General features: G+C 41.1%; 1 protein-coding gene across 11 annotated transcripts in view; it reads left to right on the top strand.

The window, feature by feature from the left end:
• The window catches only part of LOC121947545 (ankyrin repeat and SAM domain-containing protein 1A-like), a 91,238-nt gene that overhangs the window by 47,414 nt on the left and 24,418 nt on the right, over positions 1 to 19,406 (top strand). For 5 of the 11 annotated variants that reach the window (XM_042492639.1, XM_042492637.1, XM_042492636.1 and 2 more), the window contains 3 exons: positions 11,660 to 11,716; positions 13,245 to 13,314; positions 17,526 to 17,641. In XM_042492639.1, the coding sequence (XP_042348573.1) occupies positions 11,660 to 11,716; positions 13,245 to 13,314; positions 17,526 to 17,641 (243 nt within the window). The remainder of the gene's footprint in view (positions 1 to 11,659; positions 11,717 to 13,244; positions 13,315 to 17,525; positions 17,642 to 19,406) is intronic. The other 6 variants (XM_042492638.1, XM_042492630.1, XM_042492640.1 and 3 more) reach the window with 4 other exon arrangements.

Genomic DNA, 19,406 nt, shown 5'->3' with positions numbered 1-19,406 from the left:
GAGTTGCCAAGTGTTGGAGATATTGGCCATGGAGATGTCTATCTTGTCCTGTATAATGGAACTAGATGGTACTTGGCTTGTAGTGCTCAGAGTGCCAAAAATTACATCAAAATATCCTCAATTTCTGAAATATCTACTAAGAACAATGTGTTTAAAACTTATGCTGCATTTCAAGTTGGTTGTATCATTAGGAAAAACAAATCAGAACAGTAATTCTCAGTTTAAACTGTATTTGCCTCGTTCATTTAACATCATGTAACATGTAACATCATGTAACATCACACGTTTAGTTTAAACACAGTTTAAACACAAATTATGCAATTTAAAAATATAATTGATGACTTAAAGTGCCTCCCTTCTCACGGTCAGCCGTGCTTGTCAAAAATGGGGGTGTCGCCTTACTGCAGTCCTTTTTAGATGATGTACATCATGTGATTGGTTACAGACATCCTATCAAATAAGACTGTGCATTTGGGTGGAGTCACATGTCAGTTATCGTAGATCCAAGAAAACACATGCCCATTGGAATCAGTTAAGCTCCGAGAACAGTGTAGATGCACGCTTCCTTCTGCATAGTGATAGAGCTGACAGGTGTAGTTCATTAGAAAGAAAGTAGTTCCTACATGAAACTGCTCACAACGAGGTTAGTAGATTACTGTAAGTAGCTGGGTAATGATTTCTGGAACGGGCTATCGCTGTTGAGCTTTTCAGATGTATTTTTTGGGAACTTTGAGCACCTCAAGCTGAGTGCTTTTGAGTTTTGTTATACGAGACAGAAGGCAGATGTCTCTATGGGCGACATCTCCTTCACTCGACAGCTCACACCAAAACAAACGTGAGTGATACAGGTCAGAGGAAATGTATGTGTTTTTGATTTTGGTTTGAAATGTCCCTTTAATGCTCTCTTTTATTGGCCCCATCTGAACTTTTGGGCTACACAACAAAACCTCAATTATGTATTATTGCTGCAGCATTTTGGATTGCAGTATAATGTTTATGACCTCCTCACTAGACATTATTGTTATAACTTTTCTCTAATGAGCTCATTTACTCGTCTCTCATGTGAAAGTACAACTTGATTATTTATTTCAGTGACATGCAGCTATAAACTGAGCCAGATGTTGTGTTTATATGGCTGCAGTTCTGTGAATATTACAGAGGTTGATAACTGTCACACGAGCCCACAGCAAGGAGGCTGTTGTTGAAGAGGAGGTCTTTGAGGGGCATTTATACACGACAGTAAACGGACCCGATGTTTGTTCTGTCTGGAAATACTCCTGTCAACACCGGCCAGTATAAAAGGCCTCGTACAGAAGCTCATCGAAGTTCAAAACGCTTTTCTAGCCTGAAGGCAGAGCACAACACCTTGGCAGCATGACTCATTCGTTCTTGTCTCCAGTCAGTGTAACCTTGTCTCTGGGATTTTATAGGTGTGAGCACCAGAAGGAAGGATTTTGCTTTGATCTACTTCAGCATCAGCAACATAATTTTAGTTTATTGTTTTGTCCAAGCCTGCCAAGTACACACTCACTTGTAATTGAAGGTAGTATTTGACTAAAGTTACTAACAAAAACTGACCTTCAGCCCTTCTCTGTATGCAGTCGATGAGTTCCATAGTAAAGAACTTACCTTTGTTATAGTGTGCAGTACAAATCAATACTATAGTTTGGCCTTTGTGCTCATTTTATTGAATAACTTGGCCCGGCTGATATATCAGCTGATATTAGCTGATTGCAGATATATCTGTATCAGTGTAAATGTCAGCTGCTAATTGAAGAAAATTAGGCACAGAAATACCAAAGATGTGTTTTGAAACAGTGTCACCAAGTTTATTTTTTAGCTGTAAGATATCCAGCCCAGTGAGAATGGAAGATTTTATTGATACCAATGCTCTCTCCGTCTGATGCTTTTCCATTTCCTTATTGATTCCTGATTCATTTTTTTGTGTGGAAAAAGAGTTTACCTCCACAACATTTCAGCATCGACACAACTATTTTATTATCTCTGATTACACAGTTTCCTCATGAAATGAAGCCAAACTTCAGACCATTTCCTCATTTCAGCAATGACTCCTTCTAGCTGCACGTTTCCAGCAGCTTATGTGCATGAGTTTGACGTCATTGTTGTTAAATGTGCAGCTGTCAGGAAAACATGCTGGTATTGATATAAATCGAAGCTTGGAGGAATATAGGTCTGATTTCCAATTTAGAACTGGCTCTAAACTGGAACAGGTTCTCAGTTCCCATCCCTACTGCCCAGTGCATTGTTTGGTTTTGATTAAAAAAAGAAAAAGAAAAAGAAACCGTATCAAAAATTTTAATTTATGTTTTCGGTTGTGTAAAAATATTATATTATATAAGCCTTAGAAATTGAATATGGACGGGCCATTATAGTAATATTATGGCCCACTTGTTTATAGTTACATGCTTGTGTATAGTTATACACAAGCATGTATAGTTGTATACATGTATACTTAAATATTGATCTCTCTATTAATCTTTAATTTTGTAATTAATTATGTAGTCAACAGATGTCACAAAATATAGCCATGCAATTTTTGTAGCCGATACCACTATGAACATTTTGGAGATATATGTTGACAATAGTGATTTTCTTTTTTTTAATAACATACCAACATTTTTGACAAAGTCCATTAGATTAGGTGTTTTTTTTTCTTTCTTTTTTTCAAAGAATTTTGACCAAGATACATACTAAGGGGGTCATTTTACAGTTTAAAAAAATCAGCGTCAGTGCTCTCTGGTGGACAAACTTTGGAATGGTGACACTGTCTCTACATTAACTCAAACCTGGCTTGGCATTTCTTCAATGTTATTTCTTGTCAGTTATAGGCCGACATAATTATCAGCACATCATATCTGCAATAAGCTCATATTGGCCTGGTTAATTTACTGGTCGTGCATTTATTTGTTGTGCAATTATTGATTCATAGAGGAAAGTTTTGACGCTGCTGAGACATCCTAGTCTCCCTGCAGAACACTGGAGTCCAGATGGGTAATAATGAGGTCAATAAAAGGGAACATTTTGTTTGATTGAATCTTTTTATTCCCCTATTCAAACTTTCTGGTCAGAGGCAGGGCAGTGTACAGTCTAATTATCCAGTTTAACGAACACCTCACCTCCTCAGACTGCAGACTGTGTCTGAGGGATGTGGTCTCAGAGAGCGTGACAGGATTAAGGCAGCCATGACATTACTTGGTTATTGGAGATTGCGTCTCTTTCCCTGATGCCCTCAGCAGCAGTGTAGGGTAGCTCCTCTGTTGTCTTCTTGTGGTGCTTCTGCGCAGATGAACTGAGCTGGAGAATTGATCTGGTTGTAAAAGAAAAAGGCTTCAGAGGTGGAGGCAAAACAGAACATATCGCTGTCCTTTTGCACAAGCATGCCCTCCCATGTGGCGAGAGAACAGGTTGTATTATTGGCTTTTAACCGAGGAGGAGATCTTCATCAGTGGGAAGCAGATACACTTCAGGCAATGTCCTCATTACTGCATCCTCCATACTTGTGTGTGTTACTGAGTAAACTGGCCAGCTTTAAGTTCATCTAAATGCCTAAAAGCTTATTTGAAATCCTAAAGTAGGCTTCTGGCAAAGACCATCAGAATTCATCCTTAATTATTCATTCATACCATGGACTGTATTTTATTTACTCTCCACTCCAGCGACCACAAAATGCAATTGTTTGGAATGATACTAATAATGCAGCTGACCTTGAAAATGTAGGATTCTGATCTGGCTGTCAGCACAGAATAAAATAAGTTTTTGCCCAAGAGGAACCTGCAAATCCTGAATCCCGCCTCTGATGGATCTCATGTATGTGCAGGCTCCTTGTCATGCTCCCTGATGTCCATATATAGTCAATATTGTCATATAGTCAATTATGTGTGTGAAGCAGCCTGTCAGCCAGAGCAATAGATCCATATTCACGCAATGCTGCCTGAATGAATTGGTACTGTACAAATCTTCAGCTGCAATTTGCAAAAAGTAAGCCCATGGCTTAAAAAAGAAGCAGGTTGCAGCAGTGACTCCACCTTTTTTAACATCAATGATTGCATGATTTTTCTACACTATTTCCCAAATGAGACGAGGCATTTTTGATTCAGTTCATAGTAATGAGATGCTTATTAGAAGCCTTGGTTGGCACTCTGTTAGTATTATTTTGAAAAGGCAATTTCTTTTGTCCAATTTTGGAGCTTTAGTTAATGTTAATGAACTCGCAGGCCTGTTTCTCTTTTCACTTGAATAGTGATTCAGATGCCTGGGAGTTCTGTGCTGAAAGCAAAAGGCAGCGCCGGGGATCTTTCTTCTCTCTTTCCTTTCAGGGAATAAGCCTGCATTTGCTTGAAATGGAAATATTCGCACCGCTGATGTAAAGTGCATAGCAAATGAGAGGAGTTTGTGGGGGAGAGTAGTTAAAGTTTGATTGGGCGTAACCCAGCCTGCACTCTCTTTAATGATGTTGGGAGTGTCCCCTGAAAACCTCTCACTCTGCCCTCTCCTCGGCTCATGTGGCTCCATCTGCACTGTTTTCTTCACTCTCTGAGATGGTAGTCATGTTGCTGGTCATGACTGGCTGCTCCGGACTCTACTGAGCTGTGTGACAGCATTTGGGCAAGGGGTCCCAAGACATTACCAAACCCAGCCTCGAAGGCATTGATACTCAACTTACAGCCCTCAGGCCAAATCTAGCCCCAGTGAGGGTGCCAGGTAGCCCCCTAACCATTTCGTAATTCGCAATAAAAGAAAGTGATTCACACGAGGAATTGTTTTCCTCCTTTCAGTATACATAAGGTCCCACACTGTATAAAAAAAGCATAGAAATATCCGAGCTAAGCCCCTGATGTCCTAAAATCCTAGAACATCTTAAAATCTTATACATGTCCTAAAATCCTAGAAACATCCTAAAATCCTTGTAACGTCCTAAAATCCTAGAAATGTCCTAAAATCCTAGATATTTCCTAAAATCCATGAAACATCTTTAAATCCTAGAAATGTCCTGATATCCGAGAATCATCATAAAATCCTAGATAGTCATTAAATCCTGGGAACATCAGAAAAGCCCAGAAATGTCCTAGAAATTCCCTAGAAACATCCTGAAATCCAGGAAATCGCTAAAAATCTTAGAAACATGTATGCGGCTGCTGCGACTGGCCCCTGGCCTCTTGTCATTTTGCAATAGTGGCTCCCAAGCGAAACAAGTTGAGTATCCCTGCCCTCAGGCAAACACACATGAAAAAAAAATCTTTTTCTTTCTATAATCTGGTTTGCTAAATATTCCCGTTCTCACACCCTCCTTCCCTTTCTTTCTCTATCTGTCTACCCTCCTTTTCTTCACATGAGCTCCACTCACTCTGCCTTTGGTTTCTTAGACAAGGGGATTTGACTTGCATGAGGTCTTGGCCTATGCATCTCTCCATTTAAGGAGCTCCGTGTGTGTGTGTGTGTGTGTGTGTGTGTGTGTGTGTGTGTGTGTGTGTGTGTGTGTGTGTGTGTGTGCGCTCTACGAGTGGGGTGTGTGCTGGTGTGTAAAGCGCATGCTAATGCGGGTTGGTCTTGGTCCTCGGGATCAGACTGAAGATGACAATCCAGGGGGCACATTGTGTGGGCCAGCAGACTGAGCTCCACAGATGGGAGGAGAGAAAGGGAGACAGAGCGGCGTAGACAGAGACAGACGGAGAGGGCCGCCATCCACAGCCTCATTTCACTTTTAACTTCATTCTCGATTCGTACTCCACAGATCCAGTAGCCACTATGAAACCAGCTTTTGTGAGTATTGATTCCTTTACAGGCAGCTGCTTCGCTGGAGGCTCATTAATCTTGTCTACCTGCCATGAATGAATTGAATGGGAAAATAATTGATGCTTTCTAGCACTTCTTTGGATATTATATTTCTTGTAAAGCCTGTTCGATTGATTTGCGCTGGATTGCTAAATACAGCACAATGGAGCTCAAGCCTCTCCTTCAGTTTGTCCTTCTACTTTTGAGTGTTCTGTAAAAAGTTAATCCTCTGTGGCATTTTAAGAATCTACCGGCAATTCATGCAGCATCTCTTTGTTCTTTCCTCCCCCGTCTTGTATTGCCGTGTTCATGAAGTCATTGTGGATTTGGAGTAGCTTCTATTTTCTGTGAGGAGAAAAGTGGCCTTGACGTTTTTGACGGGGGAGTTTCGTGTGTGTGACCTGCTGAGATCAAACCAAACTGTGGGTGTGTGTGTGTGTCACGGCCTGGTGCGACCAGCAGGGGAAATCTATTCTCTAATCCCCACCAGGGGGAAAACACAGGAGAGCCGCAGGGGGCTGAGACATGCAGCCACTACTGAATGTTTCCTTTAGTTTAGTCATTGGAGAAAAAAAAGACGCCCTCTCTGTTCTCTCTAACTTCTACAAAGGATTTCACTTCACTGGAAGATTTATGAGGGATGCACAGATTCTGAAATACTTGGCCAGTACTGATTTTTAAAATAACAGCTTGGCCGATGGCTAATACCGATCTTTTCCCCTGCTGTTGTTGTTGTCTTCTTTGTTTCATATTGTGCCATGGCATTTATTAAGCCCTTTCTTACACTTTATCCATAAACAAGAGCAAATTCAACCGTACATCTTTAAAAGAAAACTGCTTAAAAAAACTCTTGCCTTTTCTAGGATTAAGTAATGTGTCATGATTAATAATAATTCATTCTTTAATAAGTATGATAATAATTAATAAATTAATAATTCCCCCTATAATCCATTATATATTGCTGTGACAATATCAACAAATTTGTCCTTAAAACTTATTTAAATGTCTAACCAAAAGCTACATTTTACAAGATTACATTTAAATAGATAATGAAATGATTCATGATTTATTTTATTTATGAATTAGCTAAGATTTGTTGTATTGGGGACATCAGGACGGCATTAGTATCAAGCCCAGTTTCTTAGCCTGCACAGAATTAATGTGTCAAAGCAAAAAAATCATCAGCCACTGCCATCAGTGAATGTCACTTTGTTTTTGCCGACAAGCTGATGGCAGTCAACAAGGCAAATATCGGCTGATACCAATGTTCAACTGATAACACGTATACTCATTTCTAACCTTTGATAGCATCACGGATAAAGTGGAACAAGGCAGAGATGCCCAAATTCTCTGCTTTTATTTAGATTTAGAACCTGTCAATATTAGGCTCCTCACCAGACGTCTGTGGTATTTTAAAGGAAGGGACAGAGCGTAAATTGTCTTTTTATGCAGATGATCTTCTTAACATTACATATCTCCACAAAATTCTCCCTATTATCACGTCAGTCTTCGATTGTTTTGGTAAGCTTTCTGGATATAAAATAAATCACACAAAATGTGCAATACTTTTTATTAATATAGCTACACAACATAACCTTCGACACATGCCTATTTAAAGTGACCATTGATAGCTTTTCTTATGTAGGCAAGCCATACACACACCTCTATTTCCCTCGGGGATGAGTTTGCAAATTTTTTGTTAAGTTGTGTGGAAGGGACAGTCTGCCTAAAAGCACAAGCATGACATTGGACTATTTCAGGAGGATGTTGATGGGACTGCTGACAGCGCTTTGTCCCATGGTGGCATTGAGGTGCTGGCACCTGCTTTAGACGGTGGTGCGCTTGTGTTCTGTTCACTAATCCATAGTTTTCTATCCAACCCTTGTTTTGGTGCCAACTTGCCAATTTGAGGCCGGTGGTCCGGGCACACTCTCTCTGCAGTAGCCTTTTGTTTCACCCTGAACAAGCTCCGCCAGTCGTCCTTTAGCTCTCCCACATCCCCCCACTCTTTGAGCTTTAGTTGCGTATTGTTCGAGATTCTCAAGGCTGATAATGAAAGAACACTTTATGTTTTCAAATCACAGTCAAACAGCAGCCAAGTTATTCTGCCCAGTCATCCTGGAGCAGCAGGCCCGCTGTGAGAAGCATGATAAATGGGTTCATGTGTCTTTAATCTCCTGACCATCTCCTGTCACTGCTGGCTCTTCAGCTGTTGACCTCCGCCTCGCCGCTGACTTCTGACCCTCTTCATTGTATCGGTACTCATGGCGAGTCCTTCACACAGTGAATGCCTCTCCATTTCAGGTTCTCTGTATTGATTTGATCCCGCAGCACAAAAACACGTTTCTCTCCCTCTCCTCTATTAATTCTCTCATGGCTTCTCAGTCCGTGACCATGAAATTCAGAGGCTTTCTCTTGTTGTGGATGTGTTTTACCTTGAGGAAATCACTGGGCCGTGTCTCCTGATAAGGATATATTTACCCAGCTCCAACAGTATATCACACCTGCCTTTCACGGTAGCTGCTTCTAAATCTCATTGGAGCAGCTAGTGTTCCCTTTTCCATTATACTGGCCGAGTGAAGCCGAGAGTGTATGCAGCTGTGTTTTTGTTGTTGCATCTGCACTTGCATTGTGTTTAAATGAAAAAGCTCGGTACACTGACCTTACCTGCAGTGCGAGTGTTTTAAAATGCAGCCGTCATCCTCATTTGTTACTTTTTCACCACTGCAGCCGGAGGCTCTCAGAAAGGCATCCCGAGATCGTTGCAGATGCAGCAGTGTAAGCTCTGATACAGTGTCTAAAAGCACACAGGCATGTCTTCTCCCATGTGAGCTAAAGAAATAACCTCGGCAGTTGGATTGCATGTCAGAGCTCCTTATTGTCCCCCATCCGCTCTTTGCTGAGAAATGATGCCACTGACAGGAGCATTATCCTCCCTTCAGTACAGACCTCGGCCACTTTATGAGACGAGAGCACTGCCCCCCATCCTCATTATCACAGGAGCTACAGCAGCTCTGTGCTTGTGTGATTTTACATATTGGACCCCTGATTAATACCAGTGTTCATCAGCAACTTTCTAATTGCCTTTGTCCTGCTGAGGCCTAATAATTTAGGTTATTATGAGGACAACATGCAGGTGCTGCAGCTGCTTGGTAGGTGTTTGTGGAGCATTTGGCAGCTAAAGAGCCAGATATTTTCCTTAGGAGTTGGTGGAGATCAAAACAGAGCTGAAAGAGAGTGGATATTGGACTTCCATTAATCATGCAGCCAGAAACGAGACTCCGAATCAGTGCTAACGTTGCTCTGTAACTGCTGAATGTGTAAATAAGCAACCCCGAGTCTTTAAAAAGTCTCAAAATGTCTTAAATAATACACATTTAATTATAAAAGGGTTTAAAAAGTATTTAATTGTGTTAAATCCAGATTGATGGATCTTAAATTTTTGATAGTCACATTACTGTGAGAATCTCTGGTGTTGGCGCTACAGGAGACATGATTGTAACAGAAGGGAAACACTGTTTGATGGGGGGACGGACTTCGATTTTAGATCGCATTCAGATCACACTAAGAGTCTGCATCATTAAACTTTATTGTTTCTCCCCTTACTTTTCTGCAGCAAGCAGAGCAGTATCATCACAGTCATTTGCCTAACCGTCATCAAGAGCTGTGTTCTTGGAAAGAGTATTTTTACACTTATGGTGTGTTTCCATCAATGATATGGTTTTAAATATTATTTTAACTGATATTGAAAGGCCTTTAAAAAATTTTAACTTTAACTTGGTACCTGCAGACACCCTGTATCAACTTACAAGGTGATGATATATCAGTGTTGTGTTCATAATTTGTGTCAGCTGCCCCCAAGTGTCCAAAAAAATAGATAATTTGAGGTTTGGGAAGGAACGGGTCTACAACTTGGGATCTTTGGACTTCTTCTCATCCATTTATGTGTAATAATACAAATTCCAAAAATTTGTTTGGGAGGATTAAAAGAAGCGCAAGCTACTAACTTCTGGCACCCACCCAAAATATGGACACCACCCACTCAATGTCAGCCATCATGCCTTAAATATTAAAGGTCTACAATGGAGGAGTTTTGGGTCGCTGTTTGTTAACAGTATTGTCAAAGAAAGTGTTGGTCTGCTTGTTGTTTACTTGTGTTTTTTTTCAGTGCTGTGTGCGTAATTCTTGTAGTTTCCATTTGGATGCCTGCTGCTTATGGTCAGGTATTTGGTCCCTACCTTTTTATAAAGTCCACTATCCAATATCTACCTGGTTTTAACACTTTGAGAGTACACCGGCATGGAAAAAACACAAACTATGATGATAAGAGAACATCTCATGTGCTCACTTGTGATTATCTGTATCAAAATTTTCAGTTGACCTTCTCAAAAGTATGTGGAGAATATTTTCTGTTTGCTTAAGCAAGATAAAAAACCCCTGACGCATCATGCAGGGTACAAACTGTAGCCACGTATTTTTTGCTGACTCATCCGGGTCTTTGCTCAGGTAGGAGCGGCGCTGCCAATTCACCATCAACACTCCTGCTTAATGACTGATGTAGGGAGCATGTGGTGCTGATAGATGGAGGTTATTTCTCAAGCTTGTGTGACTAATCTACCATCTGGTCAATATGCTGTATTCTAATCAACATTATGAACAAGCAAAGTGTGGCAGATGGATAACTAAAATAATATGGTCCACCCTCTGACCTTCATCTCACACCTCTACTCTCTTCTTCTTATTACTAGAAATAAGGTGTTTTTTTCCTCCGACGTGCTGAGGATTCATAGTGACTATAAAAATAACAGAGAAGGCAGTGTTAGAAGGGTGATATATTGGGCTGCATACTGCAGCGCAGTGTGATCTTCAGGTTCCACAATGACTGATGAATTCTCCCTGTGTTTCCTCAATGATTTAAAGGGACAGTTCACTCCGAAATTTAAAAATATATTAAAAATATATTTTTTTCCTCTTTCCCGTTGTGCTATTCATAAACCAGATTGTTTTGATGTGTGCTGCTAAGTGTTGGAGTTATTGGTATTAGAGATGTCTGCAATCTCTTGAATTTAATGGTACTAGATCACTGCTTGTGGCCAAAAAAAAAGCATTTGAAAAACTCAACAGCAATTCCTCTTTCCAGAAATCATGACTTGGTTACTCAAGATAATCCACAGACCTTGCTGGGAGCAGTGTCAGAATAATGACATTTGGTCAAAAGATGTGGAGAACAAACCCAACGGCAGCAAAACATCCACACAAAGTCAAACTCGAACAGTGTTGGTCATTTAAAATAGTTGATTTCATTCCAACCAAAATTAATCATTAAACATAAAAGTCCAACATCTTTCTGGTGTCATTTAAACATCCAGTACCAGCCGGGTGCATAAAACTGCTCACAACAAGGTCTGTGGATTATCTTGAATCTGTACATGATTTCCAGAAAGATATATTGCTGTTGAGAATATCAAATGTATTTATTTTTTGGCGCTTTTAGCACCACAAGTCGAGTGCCATCTAGTTCCATTATACTGAAGAAAAGGCAGACAACTCTATGGCTGATATCTCCAACACTCAGCAACTTGCACCAAAACAATCGAAGTTGATAAACAGTACTACAGTTAAGGGGAAAAGTGAACTGTACTTTTAACCGTTACAGACACATTGCTCATACACTCGACACGTACGGTACATAATTCCTGTTGAAAGTGTGTTCCAGTTCTACCAAGTTTAGTGTTTTCTGTACTAAGTGTGTTGGGAATCTTTGTTTAAAACTGGATGATTAAAATCGTCTTTCCAGAGAATAGCTGGTACATTGTAGGTAGGTGCACTGAAAAAAGGCAAAACCGAACCCTCAGTTTTCTCTTAGCAGACACCGACGACTTCTCCCACCTCAAAACAACGAAGATCTAAATCTGATGACCATGTAAGACATCCATCCTTCAATTTAACATCTAGTCCTTTTGGGGGTTGGGCTCTGTCCTCTTCTGGGGCGTTCTTTGTAGAGGTAGCCGGGATCCTTTTCAGGTTTCATGGAATGATATAATCTCAGTGATTATTCATTTCTTCTTCTAAGCAAGTCTAGAAGCTCTCATTTACTATTAACTACCCAGTCTGACAGCAGCGCATTTGAAAAGATGTGTAATTCTTCAAAGTTCGATATCTGCCTCTGACATTTCTCATCCAATTAGATGCCATTTCACTACTAAACATCCAGTACATGTAAAAATTATGATGAGAAACCTAGCAAATGTTCTCTTTCGTCTCCTGATTGCACTTTATTGCTGATATAATTATCCTAATGGGGACATCTAACCTGTCTCGGGGCTTTTAGAGCAGCAGCCAGGACAATCGTTTCACATGAAATATTTCCAAAATGCCAGAATGAAGATAGATATTCAGTCTGTTTTATAAAAAGAACTGGAGTGACAGCACCTGGCAGGTGAGACGGTGGCACTGTCAGTCTCTACCTTTCCATTTCCAGCCGATGTCCATGCAAACTGTCAGTTGAAAGGGGGAGGCATGTTTCTGTGCTGTGACAGGTGTAATATTGCAGCTCAATGACGTCTGCTGCTTCGGTGCCCTTAATGAACGCTTTTCAGTGAAATTTTCTGAATGTGTATGACACGTGGACATTGATGATTATGCTTGGAGAAAACACTGTAGTGGTGTTCACATGCACTCTGTAGAAATGCATGAAATTATTGATTGCAATATTTTATTTTATTGCAATAAAACATGGGAATCTGGGTGGCTTCTGCATTTTTAGTTACTGCTATTTCTTCTCCAGCTCTGTGTGTATTTACCTTCATCTGTGCTTTTGATAAAGTTGCCTTAAAACTCCCGCCTTTAACAGGCAGTGTAAATGTGGCTGGTGCAAAAGGGGCTAAAGGAGCAAACATAGACATAGCTAGTTTAAGAATTTCCTTTGAGAGGTTTAAAAATACATAAAAAGCATGAATCACCCTTACTTTGTTTTCGTATAATTTTTTCAGACTTTTTCAGATTTTTTCAGACTGCACTTTTCCTCTCAGCTCGATTGCCCTCAAACTTTGTGATCACTTACATCAGACTGTCAGACGTGACGTCTGTTAGAATCAGTATTGTTTTGGCTGCAGGCAGCAGACGAGACACAGCTACCTGCAGCCAAGATTCAACAGACATGACTGTAACACTGAGGCCATAAATGAGATATAAAGGCAATCAACCATGGTGCAGCCGCTTACGATGCCCTTCAAAATCTTTATTTATGCGTCTCCATAAAACCACTGTGACTGACTTCTCTCTCGGTAAAGGCTCCCTTACTGCTGCCATTTGCTTTTGCAGGGTGACTGTGACATTTGGTGGTTTTAAGGCATGGGGGCATTTCTCTCTGTTGTTGCTGGTGAGAGGTGGAGGTTAAACTGCTGTGTCTCCTTAAGGTGCTTATCTCCCTCTTCTGTTCCTGTCCTCAGATCGAGAAGATCATGACGCTGATTGGTGCTGGCATCGATTTTTCCAGAGATCAGCAATATGCTACACCAGGTAAAGTATGATCATCATCGCTTTTTCATGTTCTCTACTCTAAAATGTTAGTTAGAGTTCAACAGCGAGAGTGTTGTCCCACATTCAAGAATTAATTGCACACAAAAGCTGTTTGAGGTGAAAAAGAGTGAACTCAGATGTTTTTCTTCTGCGCTTAGTGCTGATTTTTTTATCTGTTTGAACTCACCTCTGTAATAAATTTCACCTCCTTTGCATTATTAATCTGCTGTGAATCTTACAGCGAGCTCTCCAGGTTTGAATGTTGAAGCCCTAAATTACACTTTTGGCTGTAGGTGGAGATCTCAGCAGGCAGTATTTCCTGAAAAGGTTTAATCAGCCTAAGTATTTGATTTACATGCGTTTATTTTCCCAAGAACTTTTTTGACAGTTGCCGTGCTTGTCTTGTATTATACCCCTCACCTCCAAATGTTTTGATCCATATCAGCGCCCTCAGGGGAAATCAGATGCCTGGGACACACGGTCAATGAAGGAGGCATCCGAAAACAAATCGTGATTTAGTTAGCAACAGAGAATTGGACACAAAAGTATAACGCGGGTGGACAGTTGGTCTGTTTTAATAAAACAGGTGAGGAGAGGAATCGACATTAGCAGCTGCAGAGAATAGCAAGAAAACACTCTTGAATAACTTTTCTTGTCCTAAGGTACAAAGAACAGAGACCCACTGGATGCATTTTGCTTGTCCAATGTTCCCACACAGAATGCAAAAGGATGGAATTTGATTTTAATGATTTTTAATTCAAGATGGAAAAAGAAAAGAGAGTACGGAAAAAATATTTGAGTTTCCACACTAATCTGCCTATTTTGTTTTGAAATTATATAATTAAGGATTTCTCAAAATAAAAGTGAAACCAAAATGTTTGCTGCTGTATGAGACTGTGGGCCAGAGAGAGCTTGGTATCTTAGAGAGCAAGGCAAAAAGTATGGCATGTGATTATATACACATCCCTACGCAGAGCTGCATACGTACTTTTTCAGTCTGCAAATCATCTCTGCTCCAACAGGTGCCTGATAATTAAACCAAATCCAGACATCCACGACCAAATTAGTTTACAAGACGGTGTGGGCTGCACATTCTATCACAAATAAACAAATATGAAGCTTGTCTGAACATGTATGAGTTATAAGTCCATTGTCCAACTGTTGTTTAGGAGTGAGGACTGAAAGGCCTTAATGGGTTAATGTTTTCTGAGGGCTGGATGTTTGTACTTAGATGTCAGATATGGTCTGAAAAGTCCATCAATTAGTCTGGAAATTTAAGTTTTGAAAAGTCTGTCATTTTGATACATAAAAGCGAGGTCCCTCCCCTTCCTGTGTCCCTCCTTGGGAGAGTTTGTTAAAAAGAAATACACATGGTAGTCAACAGTATGAGACAAATACTTTTCAGATCCTGTTTGAATTATGCCATGAATTACACATATGGTGTTTGTCAAAGTAAAAGATAATTTTGCAAATCAAGAAAGTTGCAGTTTGTTGTCGGATTTTCAGACAACCAGTTATTTTGAAACCTCTCAGTGAATTTCATTTCTCATCTTGCCTTGTCTAAGTTTGTCATTTTTAAGTTGCAACATCTTCATAAAATGAAATAGATACAGCTAAATTTAAAGTAAACTTCACACTTAAATATAAAATAACACGACATAACATGAGTTATATTTTTTTTCTCAAGAAAAATTGGTTCCCAAGATTATTTTAAGTTAGAGCAACTTGTCAGATTTTACAGTGTATGTGTGACTCAGTCTTGCTTTTTAAGCACCGCTCTCTAAACCTAACTCGACAGCACCAGATGTGTTTTTATTTTAAAGACCAAAGCACCTGAGAGACACTTTATTAGATTTTGCTTTTCACGCTGTAAAGTCTGTGTATTAAGGGTTGTGTACCTGCTCTCCTGTTACTCTTTTGAAAAGCCTGTCGTCGGGGTTGATGGATGGTGTTCAGGGACTGAAGCAGTAAACCCCAACAATTGACTCCTTCCCTTCAGCCTCGCACATAATTCATCATTCACCTCCACTTCACATTTTGCCTCAGCCACATTTTAATATATTTCAGCATTGCAGCGGATTTGCAGAAAGTTGTCCGTCTTCTTATTTTAGCCGCGCTGTTTGTTATGCCCTGCACTGGAGTGAGCTGTTTAAATATTAACCAGCACGCATGTCAGGGGATGAGCTCATTTTTGCTTTGTAGACATGAGGAAAGCTGAGACCACTGCAGTGAAGTAGTTAGCACCCCATCACTCTCCGTATCTGAATCCACTCCTCCTCTCTGTATGTGTGAGCCTCAATCATCTTAGCGCGTCCACAGCTCCGTCTCAATGAAGCTGCTGTCAGGAGGCCATCAAGGGAGTCGCTGGAGAAGAGCCTCTCTGTTTGATGCACTTTTTTCTCCCCTCACTGTGATTCAGTCCAGTGTTTGCCTCCTCTCAGTGTTGACTGGAGAGCAGTGATGTCTCCGGCTGATTGGCTCTGTGCCTGCAGTCTCTTGTACTTTTCTCCTCTTTCATGATTTACTTCTACATCAGAGTGAAAGAGACGACGGAGGAGGGTGAAGGAAACAGTGTGAGAAAAAGAAAAAAACCTGATGCACAAGAGCAAGTAATGAGGGGTGGAGGGTCTGTAACTGAAGCGGTAGCTTGCGCTCACATAGAGCAGCCACCTGCAGTGTTTCAGAGGGAGAGGGAGGGAGGAGAGGGGAAGCGTGTGCAGCGAGGAGAGAGAGAAAGAGAGAGAGAGAGAGTGGGGTAAGAGAGGAGAGAGGAATTGCAGGCAGCAGAATTGTGAACAGCCAGGACAATAGAAGGACGCCACCTCGGCATCTGTAGGATTAGGTGGTTCGTTCCTCAGCCCAAAGTGGACTACACAGCTTTTTTTTCTGGAAGTGGCTGCTGCTGGACCTGACCTGCATCTCACAGACTGAGAAGAGGCAGTTTTAGCACTCTTTTGTCTGCAGAGGAGTTCATTCTGAGGGCCGGCTATTACTTTAGTGCTCTTTGAAGTAGCTGGATTTCTTTTTTGATTTCCGAGCTCCTGGAGTGATCAGAAATGGGATTTATGACGTGGGGATCTCCTCTAAAACAGGATTGGTTTTGCACAAGGTTGAATAGATGATGAGGGAAAAGAAGCTTTAAAATGTGCATTTTACACATTGACTTTAGGTTTTGATATCTATCAAGTTGTCAGTGTTCTTTGTGTGTTGTCCTGCACAAGAAAAAACAAATTTAGGTGATATGTAACTCTCTCCTATCAGCAGAAAAATGATTTACTATGTTAACTTTTAACCGTGGTCGAGATGCTGTTATCAAGTTAAGAATTGAAGTGTGTAACAACTGATTCTCACTATATAAAATGTGTGTTTTTGCTCTGAAAGCAAGATAAATTGGACCAGTAATATGTAGAGGAGTCGAGGCAGTCATCTGTCCTTGTACAGGTTAGGCTCCTCTCGGCTCCGGCTGCTGACAGCCTTCACTGTAGCTCTTTTTCTCAATCAATCTCAGCTCATGACAGTCGCATCCCGGGTTTCTGTCTGTGCCGCCGCTCTCCGTGTGAACACTGTCATGTCCTCAGGTAGATTGCTGTCTGGACTGTGCGTGGTGGATTATATGCTGAGTGGGTTGTGTCTGTGGATCAGAGATGAGCCTGTTTGGTAATTAAGTGGCTCCTGCGTCTTTGATACAAGTTTCCAAAGAACTTTATACATTAACACCTCTGAGTTTCTCATCATAACAAAACTGGAGCTTGATAAAATCAGATGCTTGTTTTTTATTGGACAGAAAATGCTACCTCCTGACATGGGACATTTTGACTTTTTTCAAACTTGGATATAAATTGTTGTTTGACAGTTTTAGTCAGCATCTTGTTAATTATAAATGTGTTTTTGGCATGTTGCTGACTGAGTCTCACAGCTAGGAATTTTATGGATATTTGCTGGTAAACCACCAGCTCACAGCCCTTTATCATCCTCCTCACCCCTGAGATCAGGGGTACTTGAAGCCATCTTGGGTGACTGTGGTTCGGCCCCCGCTGCCCTGCGGGAGCTGACGCCCTGTCCACAGAGGACACTGTCTCCCCCGCCTTCCTGTTGCTGGTGCGCTCGGCTCTGCTGGCCGAGAATGATGTGGCAATGCCACGTCTCATCTTCAGAGTGCCGCTGCTACCGGCTGAAAGGTTTCTCCCTCCTGAAGCGCTTTCCCCTGTCAGCAGGTGCTGCCGGCCGGCTGCTGGACCAGCCTGTGGGCGACTGGCTGGAGCACGTGGGGCTGCCGCAGTACGAGAGCAAACTACTCCTGAACGGTTTCGATGACCTGCACTACATGGTGAGTTCACTTCTTTTTACGTCCAAATTGACCTTAATGCTCTTGTCCGTTGTATCCATTTACATTCTTCATGTCTTTCCTCACTTTTATGATCTTTTTTCTCTTGTCTTTCACCGTCTGACTCCTACTTAACTCCAGTTGGTGTCTTTGTGCATTAATCCAATTGACGCCACCCTCCATTAGCTGTGAGATGATCCCATTAGCTTTGTCTGAAGTTCAATTAGCTGAAATCCTGTAATGACCCTTCCCGCTTTATGATGAGTCTGACTTGTTTTGCAGCAGCTGAGGGATTTTATTCTAGGAACTGTATATTGGGAATAGATTCACTACATAATATGATATTGCACATCACCTTTATAAAATTAACATTATTCTCTATTAACACCTTGACACCAACTAAGCTCTGGTTGTTGAAAAGGTCCTGTTTATGTTTCTTTGAGTCCTGGTGCAATCTAGCGAACCAGCCCACATTTCCACCAGTTTTGAGCGGGAACCATCATAATTAAGGGTGTGTCACCAACAGAACATTATTATCGAATGTAGCAAGTAGGCATGGGCGGTATCACAGTGTAATGGTATACCAGGGTTTAGAAATCCCAGAGGTATATTTTTCAGTACCTTCATAAATACATGTGCTCCTCTTTGTATAAAAGTCATTGTATGTAGTGCACAGCATGCACCACCAGAGCTCATTCTCAGGTCTCTACTGGTGGAACAGGCAGATGAGCTGAAAGACACCGTGACATCTAGTGGTGGAAAGTTACAGGTCTGTAAACAGCCGGCAGAGAGCGAATGTGTGGAATAACAGCATGTTTTTCACATCTAACTCAGTAAATTAAGGATTTGTTTCAACCCAAACCGGACTTGGCGATTGTTGGAACAGTGGACTTACTAACTAGATCACCAGCAAGAGTATGTAAGAAGGTTATACCGTATACGATGTTAAAATTTCAGGAAGGTGGGGCACCCAGTAGCTCTCCTGGTAGAGCGAGCGTCCAATGTACATGTACAGAGGCTGTGTCCTCAAAATGTGTTAAACAAAATGCACTACGGACCAACTATTACTGATAAGAAGTAATAGTAGAGTATTAAGTGCAAGATTCCATCGTCTCTCCAACCTGTAAAATATAACATTGATGTTGTCAAAGTTTGCAGCTCAGGTCAAGTAAACCCTTTTTTTTCTTCTTTTTTTATGGCGAACCAACTTTGTGGGTTCCAAATCAATTTGTTCTTGGTTGAAATGCTGTTAGTCGTTCAAAATAAGGTGCAGGAAGTGGAACAGAACTGGTTCCACATTGTTGGAAAAGGGGTATATCAATGTGATTCAATGATTAAATGTTTCCCCTTGGCTCTCATACAGAGCATTAATTGACATTTGCTAGATTTATCCATCCATTCAACCAGACAATATGCAGTTTGATTTGTTCTGTCCAATACTTTGTTAACAGAAAGTTGGATATCATTACTCCTTTTTGCGTGTTGAATCAGGCTTACACTGCTTTCAGGCTTTCAGACAGTCTGTCTCTGTCTCTTTCTGTGGCCACTCACTTACAGTCAGTGGGCCGGCTGCCTGAGCAGCAGCTGACACTCAGCCAGAACGGAGAGATGTCTCAGTGAGCAATGGGATGCTGTTGCCAAGCCGACAAGTTTATAGAGCCCAAAGTGTGCGACGCCACTATGAGTTGGCTCTGCTGGTTGTGTCACTAATGAGGACTGATGGAGAAGGGGATGAGGGACCCAGCTGGTAGACCGAGACTCTGGACAT

Source organism: Plectropomus leopardus, chromosome 8, assembly GCF_008729295.1.
Source record: "Plectropomus leopardus isolate mb chromosome 8, YSFRI_Pleo_2.0, whole genome shotgun sequence".
NCBI lineage: Eukaryota > Metazoa > Chordata > Actinopteri > Perciformes > Serranidae > Plectropomus > Plectropomus leopardus.
Note: the sequence above shows the minus strand (reverse complement) of the source record. Positions and strands in the feature narration are given on the sequence as shown.